This window comes from Oncorhynchus mykiss, chromosome 16, assembly GCF_057628025.1.
Source record: "Oncorhynchus mykiss isolate SJ-2025 chromosome 16, ASM5762802v1, whole genome shotgun sequence".
Taxonomy (NCBI): Eukaryota; Metazoa; Chordata; class Actinopteri; order Salmoniformes; family Salmonidae; genus Oncorhynchus; species Oncorhynchus mykiss.
Window position 1 is genome coordinate 4755531 of NC_143037.1, and position 17064 is coordinate 4772594.

Sequence of the window (17064 nt, forward strand, 5' to 3'; positions counted from 1 at the left end):
AGTTAGTACTTTATTTGTACATTTTATGTGTAATTATTGTAATATAGTCCTCCCTAGCCTGTCTATTGATAACTTCATCATAATTGTCCAATCAATCAACTACTTGATGAAATACTTAACTGTAATCTATTTCCCTCTTTCGTTCCTCCCTATGAAGCCTAACTACGGAGGGCAGCAGTATGGTCCAGGACCGAATGGCCAAGGGTTCCCCCAGCAGCAGAACCAGTACCCCACCCACACCCCCAACCCCTCCAGGCCACTCCCGTCCCCCAACTACCCAGGCCAGAGAATGCCTGGTGGGCAGCAGATCCAGGGCCATTATCCCCCTCCTGGAGGGGCCATGGGACAGTACTACAAGGTAAGCAGCCATATACACTAGAGCAGAGATACCCTCCAACCCTGTTCCTGGACAGATACCTCCAACTCTGTTGCAGGAGAGATACCCTCCAACCCAGAGAGACCCTCCAACCCAGAGATTCCCTCCAACCCAGAGATCCCCTCCAACCATGAGATCCCCTCCAACCATGAGATACCCTCCAACCATGAGATACCCTCCCCCCAGAGATACCATCCAACCATGAGATCCCCTCCAACCCAGAGATACCCTCCAACCCAGAGATACCCTCCAACCCAGAGATACCCTCCAACCCATTCTTCTGGGGAGATAAAACCTACAGGAGGGTCTCTCTCCAGGAACAGGGTTGGAGTTAAAACCTACAGGAGGGTATCTCTCCAGGAACAGGGTTGGAGTTAAAACCTACAGGAGGGTATCTCTCCAGGAACAGGGTTGGAGTTAAAACCTACAGGAGGGTTTCTCTCCAGGAACAGGGTTGGAGTTAAAACCTACAGGAGGGTCTCTCTCCAGGAACAGGGTTGGAGTTAAAACCTACAGGAGGGTATCTCTCCAGGAACAGGGTTGGAGTTAAAACCTACAGGTGGGTCTCCCTCCAGGAACAGGGTTGGAGTTAAAACCTACAGGAGGGTCTCCCTCCAGGAACAGGGTTTGAGTTAAAACCTACAGGAGGGTCTCTCTCCAGGAACAGGATTGGAGTTAAAACCTACAGGAGGGTCTCTCTCCAGGAACAGGATTGGAGTTAAAACCTACAGGAGGGTATCTCTCCAGGAACAGGATTGGAGTTAAAACCTACAGGAGGGTATCTCTCCAGGAACAGGGTTGGAGTTAAAACCTACAGGAGGGTATCTCTCCAGGAACAGGGTTGGAGTTAAAACCTACAGGAGGGTTTCTCTCCAGGAACAGGGTTGGAGTTAAAACCTACAGGAGGGTCTCTCTCCAGGAACAGGGTTGGAGTTAAAACCTACAGGAGGGTATCTCTCCAGGAACAGGGTTGGAGTTAAAACCTACAGGTGGGTCTCCCTCCAGGAACAGGGTTGGAGTTAAAACCTACAGGAGGGTCTCCCTCCAGGAACAGGGTTTGAGTTAAAACCTACAGGATGGTCTCTCTCCAGGAACAGGATTGGAGTTAAAACCTACAGGAGGGTCTCTCTCCAGGAACAGGATTGGAGTTAAAACCTACAGGAGGGTATCTCTCCAGGAACAGGATTGGAGTTAAAACCTACAGGAGGGTATCTCTCCAGGAACAGGGTTGGAGTTAAAACCTACAGGAGGGTCTCTCTCCAGGAACAGGGTTGGAGTTAAAACCTACAGGAGGGTCTCTCTCCAGGAACAGGATTGGAGTTAAAACCTACAGGAGGGTCTCTCTCCAGGAACAGGGTTGGAGTTAAAACCTACAGGAGGGTCTCTCTCCAGGAACAGGATTGGAGTTAAAACTTACAGGAGGGTATCTCTCCAGGAACAGGGTTGGAGTTAAAACCTACAGGAGGGTCTCTCTCCAGGACCAGGGCTGGAGAAACTTGTACTAGAGTCCATAGTGAGTGACTACTAACAGTGTGTGTGTACTGAGTTCTGCAGCATTATAGCTAGGTTATCTAATGTTTTGTTCTGGGTTTTTTGTTTGTTGTTGCAGCAAGAGCCTTTCAACGGTCAAAGTACCAACTTCTCTGGGAGTGGATATCAGTACAGCCAAGGCCATATGAATGGGGTAGGCTGTACGATCACCTTACTAACACGAATGTACGATACCTGATGAAATAGGCCACATTTGATTTAATCTAGTTATATATTTATAGGTGTTTATACAAATTCCAAATTTGTATATTCAAATAGCTGTATTTTTTAAAGTGTTTCCACAAATAGTTATTTAATTATTTAAAATTATAATTTAAATATAATTGTATTATTTTCATCTGTTGTAATTCTTGCAGCCTCCTCGACTGGTGGGTAACTACCCCCACTCCCCGGTGCATGGCAACCCGACCCCGCCCATGACCCCAGGGAGTAGTATCCCTCCCTACATGTCTCCAAATCATGACGTCAAGCCCCCCTTCCCTCCAGACATCAAACCAAATATCACCGCTCTTCCTCCTCCTCCTCCTCCAGGTCAGTCTGTCTCTCAATTCAAAGGGCTTTATTGGCGTGGGAGACTTAAGTAAACATTTACACTCACAGAAGTTTCAAGGGAATAGAGACCTTTCAAAATGTTATATTTATATCTCTCTCTCTCTCTCGCTCTCTCTCTCTCTCTCTCTCTCTCTGTCTCTCTCTCTCTGTCTCTCTCTCTCTCTCTCTCTCTCTCTCTGTCTCTCTCTCTCTCTCTCTCTCTCTCTCTCTCTCTCTCTCTCTCTCTCACAGGAGCTGTGTCTGACCTTCTCCTTTTTCTTCTCTCTCCCAGCCAACCGCAACAAGGAGCTGTGTCTGACCTTCTCCTTTTTCTTCTCTCTCCCAGCCAACCCCAACGAGGAGCTGTGTCTGACCTTCTCCTTTTTCTTCTCTCTCCCAGCCAACCCCAACGAGGAGCTGTGTCTGACCTTCTCCTTTTTTTCTCTCTCCTAGCCAACCCCAACGAGGAGCTGTGTCTGACCTTCTCCTTTTTCTTCTCTCTCCCAGCCAACCCCAACGAGGAGCTGTGTCTGACCTTCTCCTTTTTCTTCTCTCTCCCAGCCAACCCCAATGAGGAGCTGTGTCTGACCTTCTCCTTTTTCTTCTCTCTCCCAGCCAACCCCAACAAGGAGCTGTGTCTGACCTTCTCCTTTTTTTCTCTCTCCTAGCCAACCCCAACGAGGAGCTGCGTCTGACCTTCCCGGTGAGGGACGGGGTGGTCCTAGAGCCCTTCAGACTGGAGCACAATTTGGCCGTCAGTAACCATGTCTTCCACCTCCGCCCCTCCGTACACCAGACCCTTGTGTGGAGGTAAGGCTTTCCTCTACACCTCTCAAATGCAACTCTGGACCTGGAGGTCAGTTCCACTGTGTTCTCCCCATTCTTCCCCTCTAATCAGGGACTGATTTACACCTGAGATTGTGGACCTGGAGGTCAGATCCACTGTGTTTTCCCCATTCTTCCCCTCTAATCAGGGACTGATTTAGACCTGAGACACCAGTTGGGTGCAATTAATTATCAGGTAGAACAGAAAGCCAGCACACTCTACCTCTACACCCTAACCCTATACCCTACCCTACACCCTAACCCTATACCCTACCCACACCCTAACCCTATACCCTACCCTACCCCATCACCATATACCCTACCCACACCCTAACCCTATACCCTACCCACACCCTAACCCTATACCCTACCCTAACCCTGTACCCTACCCCAACACCATATACCCTACCCACATCCTAACCCTATACCCTACCCCAACACCATATACCCTACCCACATCCTAACCCTATACCCTACCCCAACACCATATACCCTACCCACATCCTAACCCTATACCCTACCCCAACACCATATAACCTACCCACACCCTAACCATATACCCTACCCACACCCTAACCCTATACCCTACCCCAACACCATATACCCCACCCACACCCTAACCCTAAACCCTACCCCAACACCATATACCCTACCCACACCCTAACCCTAAACCCTACCCCAACACCATATACCCTAACCCTATACCCTACCCCAACACCATATACCCCACCCACACCCTAACCCTAAACCCTACCACAACACCATATACCCTACCCACACCCTAAACCCTACCCCAACACCATATACCCTACCCACACCCTAACCTTAAACCCTACCCCAACACCATATACCCTACCCACACCCTAACCTGCACTCTACCTCTACACCCTACACCCTAACCATATACCCTACCCACACCCTAACCCTATACCCTACCCTAACACCATGTATCCTACCCACACCCTAACCCTATACCCTACCCCAACACCATGTACCCTATACCCTACCCCAACTCCATATACCCTACCCACACTCTAACCTGCACTCTAACTCTACACCCTAACTATATACCCTACCCAACACCATATACCCTACCCCAACGCCATATACCCTACCCCAACGCCATATACCCTACCCCAACACCATATAACCTACCCACACCCTAAACTGCACTCTAACTCTACACCCTAACTCTACACCCTATCTCTACACTCTACCCCTACACCCTATACCCTATCCCTACACCCTAAACATATACCCTACCCACACCCTATCTCTACACCCTACCCCTACACGCTACACCCTAACCCTAGACACTAACCCTAAACCCTAACCCTACACCCTACCCATACACCCTAACTCTACACCCTAACTCTACACCCTAACTCTACACCCTAACCCTACACCCTAACTCCACACCCTAACCCTACACCTTACACCCTAACCCTACACCCTATTCCCTATCCCTACACCCTAAACATATACCCTACCCACACTCTAACTCTACAACCTACCCATACTCCCTACCCATACACCCTACCCCTACACCCTACACCCTAACCTTACACCCTAACTCTACACCCTACCCATACACCCTACACCCTAACTCTACACCCTAACCCTACACCCTACACCTTACACCATACACCTTACACCCTACACCCTATCCCTACCCCTACACCCTAACTCTACACCCTACACCTTACACCCTACACCCTACCCATTCACCCTACCCATACACCCTAACTCTACAGTATGTAGGAGGGTGTTTCTCTATTGGTCAGTATGTAGGAGGGTGTTTCTCTATTGGTCAGTATGTAGGAGGGTGTTTCTCTATTGGTCAGTATGTAGGAGGGTGTTTCTCAATTGGTCAGTATGTAGGAGGGTGTTTCTCTATTGGTCAGTATGTAGGAGGGTGTTCTCTATTGGTCAGTATGTAGGAGGGTGTTTCTCTATTGGTCAGTATGTAGGAGGGTGTTCTCTATTGGTCAGTATGTAGGAGGGTGTTTCTCTATTGGTCAGTATGTAGGAGGGTGTTCTCTATTGGTCAGTATGTAGGAGGGTGTTCTCTATTGGTCAGTATGTAGGAGGGTGTTCTCTATTGGTCAGTATGTAGGAGGGTGTTTCTCTATTGGTCAGTATGTAGGAGGGTGTTCTCTATTGGTCAGTATGTAGGAGGGTGTTTCTCTATTGGTCAGTATGTAGGAGGGAGTTCTCTATTGGTCAGTATGTAGGAGGGTGTTCTCTATTGGTCAGTATGTAGGAGGGTGTTCTCTATTGGTCAGTATGTAGGAGGGTGTTCTCTATTGGTCAGTATGTAGGAGGGTGTTCTCTATTGGTCAGTATGTAGGAGGGTGTTTCTCTATTGGTCAGTATGTAGGAGGGTGTTTCTCTATTGGTCAGTATGTAGGAGGGTGTTTCTCTATTGGTCAGTATGTAGGAGGGTGTTCTCTATTGGTCAGTATGTAGGAGGGTGTTCTCTATTGGTCAGTATGTAGGAGGGAGTTCCTCTATTGGTCAGTATGTAGGAGGGTGTTTCTCTATTGGTCAGTATGTAGGAGGGTGTTTCTCTATTGGTCAGTATGTAGGAGGGTGTTTCTCTATTGGTCAGTATGTAGGAGGGTGTTTCTCTATTGGTCAGTATGTAGGAGGGTGTTTCTCTATTGGTCAGTATGTAGGAGGGTGTTTCTCTATTGGTCAGTATGTAGGAGGGAGTTCCTCTATTGGTCAGTATGTAGGAGGGTGTTCTCTATTGGTCAGTATGTAGGAGGGTGTTTCTCTATTGGTCAGTATGTAGGAGGGAGTTCTCTATTGGTCAGTATGTAGGAGGGTGTTCTCTATTGGTCAGTATGTAGGAGGGTGTTCTCTATTGGTCAGTATATAGGAGGGTGTTTCTCTATTGGTCAGTATGTAGGAGGGTGTTCTCTATTGGTCAGTATGTAGGAGGGTGTTTCTCTATTGGTCAGTATGTAGGAGGGTGTTCTCTATTGGTCAGTATGTAGGAGGGTGTTCCTCTATTGGTCAGTATGTAGGAGGGTGTTTCTCTATTGGTCAGTATGTAGGAGGGTGTTCTCTATTGGTCAGTATGTAGGAGGGTGTTTCTCTATTGGTCAGTATGTAGGAGGGTGTTTCTCTATTGGTCAGTATGTAGGAGGGTGTTCTCTATTGGTCAGTATGTAGGAGGGTGTTTCTCTATTGGTCAGTGTGTAGGAGGGTGTTCTCTATTGGTCAGTATGTAGGAGGGTGTTTCTCTATTGGTCAGTGTTGTATGTAAAGTACAGCCCTGATTATGGATCAGGGTCCTGCTCTGTCATGCAGTGAAAATAATCTCAATTCAATTTGACTCAAAGTCAATTTTATGAACCTTAGACAGAGTGTACATTGTAATCAGCCATTTTATAGATGCACTAGCTTTGGTCAATCCTTCTCCTAGAGCGAATGCAAGGTTACAGTCTGACCACGCTAGTTCTGCTCTGTCCCCCTACAGGACAGATGTGGAGCTGCAGTTTAAATGACAGGTTGTACTGCTCTGTCCCCCTGCAGGACAGATGTGGAGCTGCAGTTTAACTTATTGTTCTGCTCTGTCCCCCTGCAGGACAGATGTGGAGCTGCAGTTTAACTTATTGTACTGCTCTGTCCCCCTGCAGGACAGATGTGGAGCTGCAGTTTAAATGACAGGTTGTACTGCTCTGTCCCCCTGCAGGTCAGATCTGGAATTGCAGTTTAAATGTTACCATCACGAGGACCGACAGATGAACACCAACTGGCCTGCCTCGGTCCAGGTCAGTAAGAACACCACACACACACACACACACACACACACACACACACACACACACACACACACACACACACACACACACACACACACACACACACACACACACACACACACACACACTCACACATTAATCTTCCTTTCCTCTGTGCAGGTCAGTGTTAACGCCACGCCCCTCACCATCGAGCGCGGCGACAACAAGACGTCCCACAAGCCCCTGCACCTGAAACAAGTCTGCCAACCAGGAAGGAACACCATCCAGATCACAGTTACCGCCTGCTGCTGTGTGAGTACTCTACTGACAACAACAACCACTACTGCTACTAATGATGAGGATGGTGAGGATTGTGGTGATGATAAGGAGGATGAGGAAGATGAGGATTGTGGTGATGATGAGGAGGATGAGGAAGATGAGGATTGTGGTGATGATGAGGAGGATGAGGATGATGAGGATTGTGGTGATGATGAGGAGGATGAGGATGATGAGGATTGTGGTGATGAGGATGATGATGATAATGAGGATTGTGGTGATGATGAGGAGGATGAGGATGATGAGGATTGTGGTGATGATGAGGATTGTGGTGATGAGGATGAGGATGATGAGAATTGTGGTGATTTGAGGAGGATGAGGATGATGAGGATTGTGGTGATGAGGATTATGATGGTGATGAGGATTGTGGTGATGATGAGGATTGTGGTGATGATGATGATGGTGGTGTGGGTGATAATGGTGATGAAGATGAGGATTCTGGAGATGATGATGATGATTGCGGTGATGATGATGAGGATGAAGATGAGGATTGTGGTGATGATGACGATGATTGTGGTGATACTGGTGATGATGATGAGGATTGTGGTAAGGATGATGGTAATGATAATGGTGATGATAATGAGGATGATGATGGTGTAACTGATGATGCTCCTCTCCTCTACAGTCTCACCTGTTTGTACTGCAGCTGGTCCACAGACCCTCTGTACGATCCGTCCTGCAAGGCTTACTGAAGAAGAGGTTACTGCCTGCAGAGCACTGCATCACCAAAGGTACACTACTGTCATCCCTCCTTCTGGTACTGAGTGACCCTCTCTCTCTGGTACTGAGTGACCCTCTCTCTCTGGTACTGAGTGACCCGCTCCCTCTGGTACTGACTGACCCTATCTCTCTGATTCATAGATTAAATGATTGATCTTGTTTGACCTTTTAAACTCAACATGTGTCTACATAACCTTTTAAAATCATCAAGGACAACACAATGAAGTTGACCCCTTATCTCCACTGTGGTCCTCCTCCCATCTCCACTGTGGTCCTCCTCCCATCTCCCTTATCTCCACTGTGGTCCTCCTCCCATCTCCACTGTGGTCCTCCTCCCATCTCCACTGGGGTCCTCCTCCCATCTCCCTTATCAACACTGTGGTCCTCCTCCAATCTCTACTGTGGTCCTCCTCCCATCTTCCTTATCTCCACTGTGGTCCTCCTCCAATCTCTACTGTGGTCCTCCTCCCATCTCCCTTATCTCCACTGTGGTCCTCGTCCCATCTCCCTTATCTCCACTGTGGGCCTCCTCCCATCTCCACTGTGGTGTTCCTCCCATCTCCCTTATCTCCACTGTGGGCCTCCTCCCATCTCCACTGTGGTCTTCCTCCCATCTCCCTTATCTCTACTGTGGTCCTCCTCCCATCTCCCTTATCTCCACTGTGGTCCCCCTCCCATCTCCACTGTGGTCTTCCTCCCATCTCCCTTATCTCCACTGTGGGCCTCCTCCCATCTCCACTGTGGTCTTCCTCCCATCTCCCTTATCTCTACTGTGGTCCTCCTCCCATCTCCCTTATCTCCACTGTGGTCCTCCTCCCATCTCCACTGTGGTCTTCCTCCCATCTCCCTTATCTCCACTGTGGGCCTCCTCCCATCTCCACTGTGGTCCTCCTCCCATCTCCACTGTGGTCCTCCTCCCATCTCCACTGTGGTCTTCCTCCCATCTCCCTTATCTCCGCTGTGGGCCTCCTCCCATCTCCACTGTGGTCCTCCTCCCATCTCCACTGTGGTCCTCCTCCCATCTCCCTTATCTCCACTGTGGGCCTCCTCCCATCTCCACTGTGGTCCTCCTCCCATCTCCACTGTGGTCCTCCTCCCATCTCCACTGTGGTCCTCCTCCCATCTCCACTGTGGTCTTCCTCCCATCTCCCTTATCTCCGCTGTGGGCCTCCTCCCATCTCCACTGTGGTCCTCCTCCCATCTCCACTGTGGTCCTCCTCCCATCTCCCTTATCTCCACTGTGGTCCTCCTCCCATCTCCACTGTGGTCCTCCTCCCATCTCCACTGGGGTCCTCCTCCCATCTCCCTTATCAACACTGTGGTCCTCCTCCAATCTCTACTGTGGTCCTCCTCCCATCTTCCTTATCTCCACTGTGGTCCTCCTCCAATCTCTACTGTGGTCCTCCTCCCATCTCCCTTATCTCCACTGTGGTCCTCATCCCATCTCCCTTATCTCCACTGTGGGCCTCCTCCCATCTCCACTGTGGTCTTCCTCCCATCTCCCTTATCTCCACTGTGGGCCTCCTCCCATCTCCACTGTGGTCTTCCTCCCATCTCCCTTATCTCTACTGTGGTCCTCCTCCCATCTCCCTTATCTCCACTGTGGTCCCCCTCCCATCTCCACTGTGGTCTTCCTCCCATCTCCCTTATCTCCACTGTGGGCCTCCTCCCATCTCCACTGTGGTCTTCCTCCCATCTCCCTTATCTCTACTGTGGTCCTCCTCCCATCTCCCTTATCTCCACTGTGGTCCTCCTCCCATCTCCACTGTGGTCTTCCTCCCATCTCCCTTATCTCCACTGTGGGCCTCCTCCCATCTCCACTGTGGTCCTCCTCCCATCTCCACTGTGGTCCTCCTCCCATCTCCACTGTGGTCTTCCTCCCATCTCCCTTATCTCCGCTGTGGGCCTCCTCCCATCTCCACTGTGGTCCTCCTCCCATCTCCACTGTGGTCCTCCTCCCATCTCCCTTATCTCCACTGTGGGCCTCCTCCCATCTCCACTGTGGTCCTCCTCCCATCTCCACTGTGGTCCTCCTCCCATCTCCACTGTGGTCCTCCTCCCATCTCCACTGTGGGCCTCCTCCCATCTCCACTGTGGTCCTCCTCTCATCTCCACTGTGGTCTTCCTCCCATCTTCATTGTGGTCCTCCTCTCATCTCCATTGTGGTCCTCCTCCCGTCTCCCCAGTTAAGAGAAACTTCAGCAGCGTAGCGGCGTCCTCTGGGAACACCACTCTGAACGGCGAGGACGGTGTTGAACAGACGGCCATCAAGGTCTCCCTCAAATGTCCGATCACCTTCCGGCGGATCCAACTTCCAGCCAGAGGTCATGACTGTAAACATGTCCAGTGCTTTGATTTGGAATCCTACTTACAGTTGAACTGTGAGCGAGGAACGTGGCGATGTCCAGTATGCAAGTAAGTTGGGACTGCGGTTGTACACGGGGTGGGTGATACTAACCTGGCTGGGTGAAACTGAGACTTACACAGTAATGTTGAATTCATGTGCACTGTTACCTGTAAAACTACATTGAATGAAGTTATTTATGTTATATCTGAAATACTCAGTTACACAAAGAGTTGGAAAAGATCAATGACCACTCTGATGGTTATGTTCTGTATTCAATCAGTAATGTTGATGTCCTCTCTGTAATGTTGATGTCCTCTCTGTAATGTTGATGTCCTCTCTGTAATGTTGATGTCCTCTCTGTAATGTTGATGTCCTCTCTGTAATGTTGATGTCCTCTCTGTAATGTTTATATCCTCTCTGTAATGTTGATGTCCTCTCTGTAATGTTGACGTCCTCTCTGTAATGTTGACGTCCTCTCTGTATTGTTGATGTCCTCTCTGTAATGTTGACGTCCTCTCTGTAATGTTGACGTCCTCTCTGTAATGTTAATATCCTCTCTGTAATGTTGATGTCCTCTCTGTAATGTTGATGTCCTCTCTGTAATGTTGATGTCCTCTCTGTAATGTTGATGTCCTCTCTGTAATGTTGATGTCCTCTCTGTAATGTTGATGTCCTCTCTGTAATGTGTATGTCCTCTCTGTAATGTTTATATCATCTCTGTAATGTTGATGTCCTCTCTGTAATGTTGATGTCCTCTCTGTAATGTTGATGTCCTCTCTGTAATGTTGATGTCCTCTCTGTAATGTTTATATCCTCTCTGTAATGTTGACGTCCTCTCTGTAATGTGTATGTCTCTGTAATGTTTATGTCCTCTCTGTAATGTTTATATCCTCTCCGTAATGTTGATGTCCTCTCTGTAATGTTTATATCCTCTCTGTAATGTTTATGTCCTCTCTGTAATGTTGATGTCCTCTCTGTAATGTTGATGTCCTCTCTGTAATGTTGATGTCCTCTCTGTAATGTTGATGTCCTCTCTGTAATGTTGATGTCCTCTCTGTAATGTTAATATCCTCTCTGTAATGTTTATATCCTCTCTGTAATGTTGATGTCCTCTCTGTAATGTTTATATCCTCTCTGTAATGTTTATATCCTCTCAGTAATGTTGATGTCCTCTCTGTAATGTCGATGTCCTCTCTGTAATGTTGATGTCCTCTCTGTAATGTTTACGTCCTCTCTGTAATGTTGACGTCCTCTCTGTAATGTTTATATCCTCTCTGTAATGTTGATGCCCTCTCTGTAATGTTGATGTCCTCTCTGTAATGTTGATGTCCTCTCTGTAATGTTGATGTCCTCTCTGTAATGTTTATATCCTCTCTGTAATGTTGATGTCCTCTCTGTAATGTTGACGTCCTCTCTGTAATGTGTATGTCCTCTCTGTAATGTTGATGTCCTCTCTATAATGTCGATGTCCTCTCTGTAATGTTGATGTCCTCTCTGTAATGTTTATATCCTCTCTGTAATGTTGATGTCCTCTCTGTAATGTTGATGTCCTCTCTGTAATGTTGATGTCCTCTCTGTAATGTTGATGTCCTCTCTGTAATGTTTACGTCCTCTCTGTCCTCCGCAGTAAAACAGCGTTGCTAGAGGGACTAGAAGTTGACCAGTACATGTGGGGGATTCTTAATGCCATCCAAAAGTAAGATGACTTTCCCAACATCCTCACCATACTCATGAAAACCTACTGCACCAATCACCATGAACGTTATCACTTGAGAGATAAAAAAATAAAAAAATATATTTTAGGCTTAATAAATATATTACAACACTATGTTGTTGACTTCTGTAAAGTGGAACCATTGTTTATTGGGATGCAGGACTAAAGCGCTGTGGAGCAGCAATATTAATTCTGCAGCTTTCTCTTTACGTCATCCCCCCCCCCCCTCCCGCCCAGCTCGGAGTTTGAGGAGGTGACCATAGACCCTTCGTGTAGTTGGAGACCTGTGGCCATCAAGTCTGATATCCACATCAAGGAGGATCCAGATGGACCCATGGCCAAGAGGTTCAAGACCATGAGCCCCACCCAGATGACCCTGCCCAACGTGATGGAGATGATCGCCCTGCTCGGCCCAGGGCCCTCGCCCTACCCGCCCCAACAGGGGGGAAACCACAGCGAATACGGAAGCCATGGTACATTATTTACTAGCCTCTTTCTTCCTAACTGAATCCTCTTAGTTCCTGGAGGAACATAGGGCCATGGTACATTATTTACTGAGATACTTTCTTCCTAACTGAATCCTCTTAGTTCCTGGAGGAACATAGGGCCATGGTACATTATTTACTGAGATACTTTCTTCCTAACTGAATCCTCTTAGTTCCTGGAGGAACATAGGGCCATGGTACATTATTTACTGAGATACTTTCTTCCTAACTGAATCCTCTTAGTTCCTGGAGGAACATAGGGCCATGGTACATTATTTACTGAGATACTTTCTTCCTAACTTAATCCTCTTAGTTCCTGGAGGAACATAGGGCCATGGTACATTATTTACTGAGATACTTTCTTCCTAACTTAATCCTCTTAGTTCCTGGAGGAACATAGGGCCATGGTACATTATTTACTGAGATACTTTCTTCCTAACTTAATCCTCTTAGTTCCTGGAGGAACATAGGTCCATGGTACATTATTTACTGAGATACTTTCTTCCTAACTTAATCATCTTAGTTCCTGGAGGAACATAGGGCCATAGTACCAACAATGAGTTTTTAGATTATGTTTCTGTGTACATAAAAACATCTGTACTTGTGTCACATCATTGTTATGTGATTTATAAACAAACAAACAAACAAACAAATAAACAAAAATAAAAATAACATCTAAAAGTAACTTGCTTGTTGTGATTTTTGTTGTGTTACTAGGTAACAGTTACCAGGGCCACAGCGGGGGCTTTGACTTCCCCCATGGGAACCCCGGTGGTACGACCATGAACGACTTCATGCACGGCCCCGTTCTGTCCCACCCGCCAAACATGGCACAGGACAAACCCCTCACACACAGCATGCCTGACTCTGTAAGTTAAAGTTTACATGTTTTCAAATGTACTGCCTTGTGGGATGCATACAGAGGGTTGTGCGTACGGCCCAGTACGTCACCGGGGCCAAGCTTCCTGACAACCAGGACCTCTATACCAGGCGGTGTCAGGGGAAGTCCCTGAAAATTGCCAAAGACCGGTACACTCTGTATATAGCCTCCACATTGACTCTGTACCATAACACCCTGTATATAGCCTCCACATTGACTCTGTACCGTAATACCCTGTATATAGCCTCCACATTGACTCTGTACCGTAACACCCTGTATATAGCCTCCACATTGACTCTGTACCGTAATACCCTGTATATAGCCTCCACATTGACTCTGTACCGGTACACTCTGTATATAGCCTCCACATTGACTCTGTACCGTAACACCCTGTATATAGCCTCCACATTGACTCTGTACCGTAACACCCTGTATATAGCCTCCACATTGACTCTGTACCGTAATACCCTGTATATAGCCTCCACATTGACTCTGTACCGGTACACTCTGTATATAGCCTCCACATTGACTCTGTACCGTAACACCCTGTATATAGCCTCCACATTGACTCTGTACCGGTACACCCTGTATATAGCCTCCACATTGACTCTGTACCGTAACACCCTGTATATAGCCTCCACATTGACTCTGTACCGTAACACCCTGTATATAGCCTCCACATTGACTCTGTACCGTAACACCCTGTATATAGCCTCCACATTGACTCTGTACCGTAATACCCTGTATATAGCCTCCACATTGACTTTGTACCGGTACCCCCTGTATATGGCCTCCACATTGACTCTGTACCGTAATACCCTGTATATAGCCTCCACATTGACTCTGTACCGGTACCCCCTGTATATAGCCTCCACATTGACTCTGTACCGTAAAACCCTGTATATAGCCTCCACATTGACTCTGTACCGTAACACCCTGTATATAGCCTCCACATTGACTCTGTACCGTAATACCCTGTATATAGCCTCCACATTGACTCTGTACCGGTACACTCTGTATATAGCCTCCACATTGACTCTGTACCGTAACACCCTGTATATAGCCTCCACATTGACTCTGTACCGGTACACCCTGTATATAGCCTCCACATTGACTCTGTACCGTAACACCCTGTATATAGCCTCCACATTGACTCTGTACCGTAACACCCTGTATATAGCCTCCACATTGACTCTGTACCGTAACACCCTGTATATAGCCTCCACATTGACTCTGTACCGTAATACCCTGTATATAGCCTCCACATTGACTTTGTACCGGTACCCCCTGTATATAGCCTCCACATTGACTCTGTACCGTAATACCCTGGATATAGCCTCCACATTGACTCTGTACCGGTACCCCCTGTATATAGCCTCCACATTGACTCTGTACCGTAAAACCCTGTATATAGCCTCCACATTGACTCTGTACCGTAATCCCCTGTATATAGCCTCCACATTGACTCTGTACCGTAATACCCTGTATATAGCCTCCACATTGACTCTGTACCGGTACACTCTGTATATAGCCTCCACATTGACTCTGTACCGTAACACCCTGTATATAGCCTCCACATTGACTCTGTACCGGTACACCCTGTATATAGCCTCCACATTGACTCTGTACCGTAACACCCTGTATATAGCCTCCACATTGACTCTGTACCATAACACCCTGTATATAGCCTCCACATTGACTCTGTACCGTAACACCCTGTATATAGCCTCCACATTGACTCTGTACCGTAATACCCTGTATATAGCCTCCACATTGACTTTGTACCGGTACCCCCTGTATATAGCCTCCACATTGACTCTGTACCGTAATACCCTGTATATAGCCTCCACATTGACTCTGTACCGGTACCCCCTGTATATAGCCTCCACATTGACTCTGTACCGTAAAACCCTGTATATAGCCTCCACATTGACTCTGTACCGTAACACCCTGTATATAGCCTCCACATTGACTCTATACCGTAACACCCTGTATATAGCCTCCACATTGACTCTGTACCGTAACACTCTGTATATAGCCTGCACATTGACTCTGTACCATAACACCCTGTATATAGCCTCCACATTGACTCTGTACCGTAATACCCTGTATATAGCCTCCACATTGACTCTGTACCGGTACCCCCTGTATATAGCCTCCACATTGACTCTGTACCGGTACCCCCTGCATATAGCCTCCACATTGACTCTGTACCGGTACCCCCTGTATATAGCCTCCACATTGACTCTGTACCGTAAAACCCTGTATATAGCCTCCACATTGACTCTGTACTGTAATACCCTGTATATAGCCTCCACATTGACTCTGTACCGTAATACCCTGTATATAGCCTCCACATTGACTCTGTACCGGTACCCCCTGTATATAGCCTCCACATTGACTCTGTACCATAACACCCTGTATATAGCCTCCACATTGACTCTGTACCGTAATACCCTGTATATAGCCTCCACATTGACTCTGTACCATAACACCCTGTATATAGCCTCCACATTGACTCTGTACCGTAATACCCTGTATATAGCCTCCACATTGACTCTGTACCGTAACACCCTGTATATAGCCTCCACATTAACTCTGTACCGGTACCCCCTGTATATAGCCTCCACATTGACTCTGTACCGTAACACCCTGTATATAGCCTCCACATTGACTCTGTACCGTAATACCCTGTATATAGCCTCCACATTGACTCTGTACCGTAATACCCTGTATATAGCCTCCACATTGACTCTGTACCGTAAAACCCTGTATATAGCCTCCACATTGACTCTGTACTGTAATACCCTGTATATAGCCTCCACATTGACTCTGTACCGTAACACCCTGTATATAGCCTCCACATTGACTCTGTACCGTAACACCCTGTATATAGCCTCCACATTGACTCTGTACCGTAATACCCTGTATATAGCCTCCACATTGACTCTGTACCGTAATACCCTGTATATAGCCTCCACATTGACTCTGTACCGTAAAACCCTGTATATAGCCTCCACATTGACTCTGTACTGTAATACCCTGTATATAGCCTCCACATTGACTCTGTACCGTAACACCCTGTATATAGCCTCCACATTGACTCTGTACCGTAACACCCTGTATATAGCCTCCACATTGACTCTGTACCGTAATACCCTGTATATAGCCTCCACATTGACTTTGTACCGGTACCCCCTGTATATAGCCTCCACATTGACTCTGTACCGTAATACCCTGGATATAGCCTCCACATTGACTCTGTACCGGTACCCCCTGTATATAGCCTCCACATTGACTCTGTACCGTAAAACCCTGTATATAGCCTCCACATTGACTCTGTACCGTAACACCCTGTATATAGCCTCCACATTGACTCTGTACCGTAATACCCTGTATATAGCCTCCACATTGACTCTGTACCGGTACACTCTGTATATAGCCTCCACATTGACTCTGTACCGTAACACCCTGTATATAGCCTCCACATTGACTCTGTACCGGTACACCCTGTATATAGCCTCCACATTGACTCTGTACCGTAACA

General features: G+C 47.4%; 1 protein-coding gene across 3 annotated transcripts in view; it reads left to right on the forward strand.

Annotated features, from left to right (window-relative positions):
• Positions 1-17064, forward strand: part of LOC110491218 (zinc finger MIZ domain-containing protein 1) — a 369712-nt gene that overhangs the window by 317478 nt on the left and 35170 nt on the right. For 2 of the 3 annotated variants that reach the window (XM_036945991.2, XM_090201773.1), the window contains 11 exons: positions 158-358; positions 1986-2060; positions 2284-2458; positions 3127-3268; positions 6987-7065; positions 7216-7347; positions 7997-8102; positions 10278-10506; positions 12066-12134; positions 12390-12625; positions 13355-13506. In XM_036945991.2, coding sequence (XP_036801886.2) covers positions 158-358; positions 1986-2060; positions 2284-2458; positions 3127-3268; positions 6987-7065; positions 7216-7347; positions 7997-8102; positions 10278-10506; positions 12066-12134; positions 12390-12625; positions 13355-13506 — 1596 coding nt within the window. Of the gene's footprint in view, positions 1-157; positions 359-1985; positions 2061-2283; positions 2459-2804; positions 3024-3126; positions 3269-6986; positions 7066-7215; positions 7348-7996; positions 8103-10277; positions 10507-12065; positions 12135-12389; positions 12626-13354; positions 13507-17064 lie in introns of those variants that run through there. The other variant, XM_090201774.1, reaches the window with a different exon arrangement.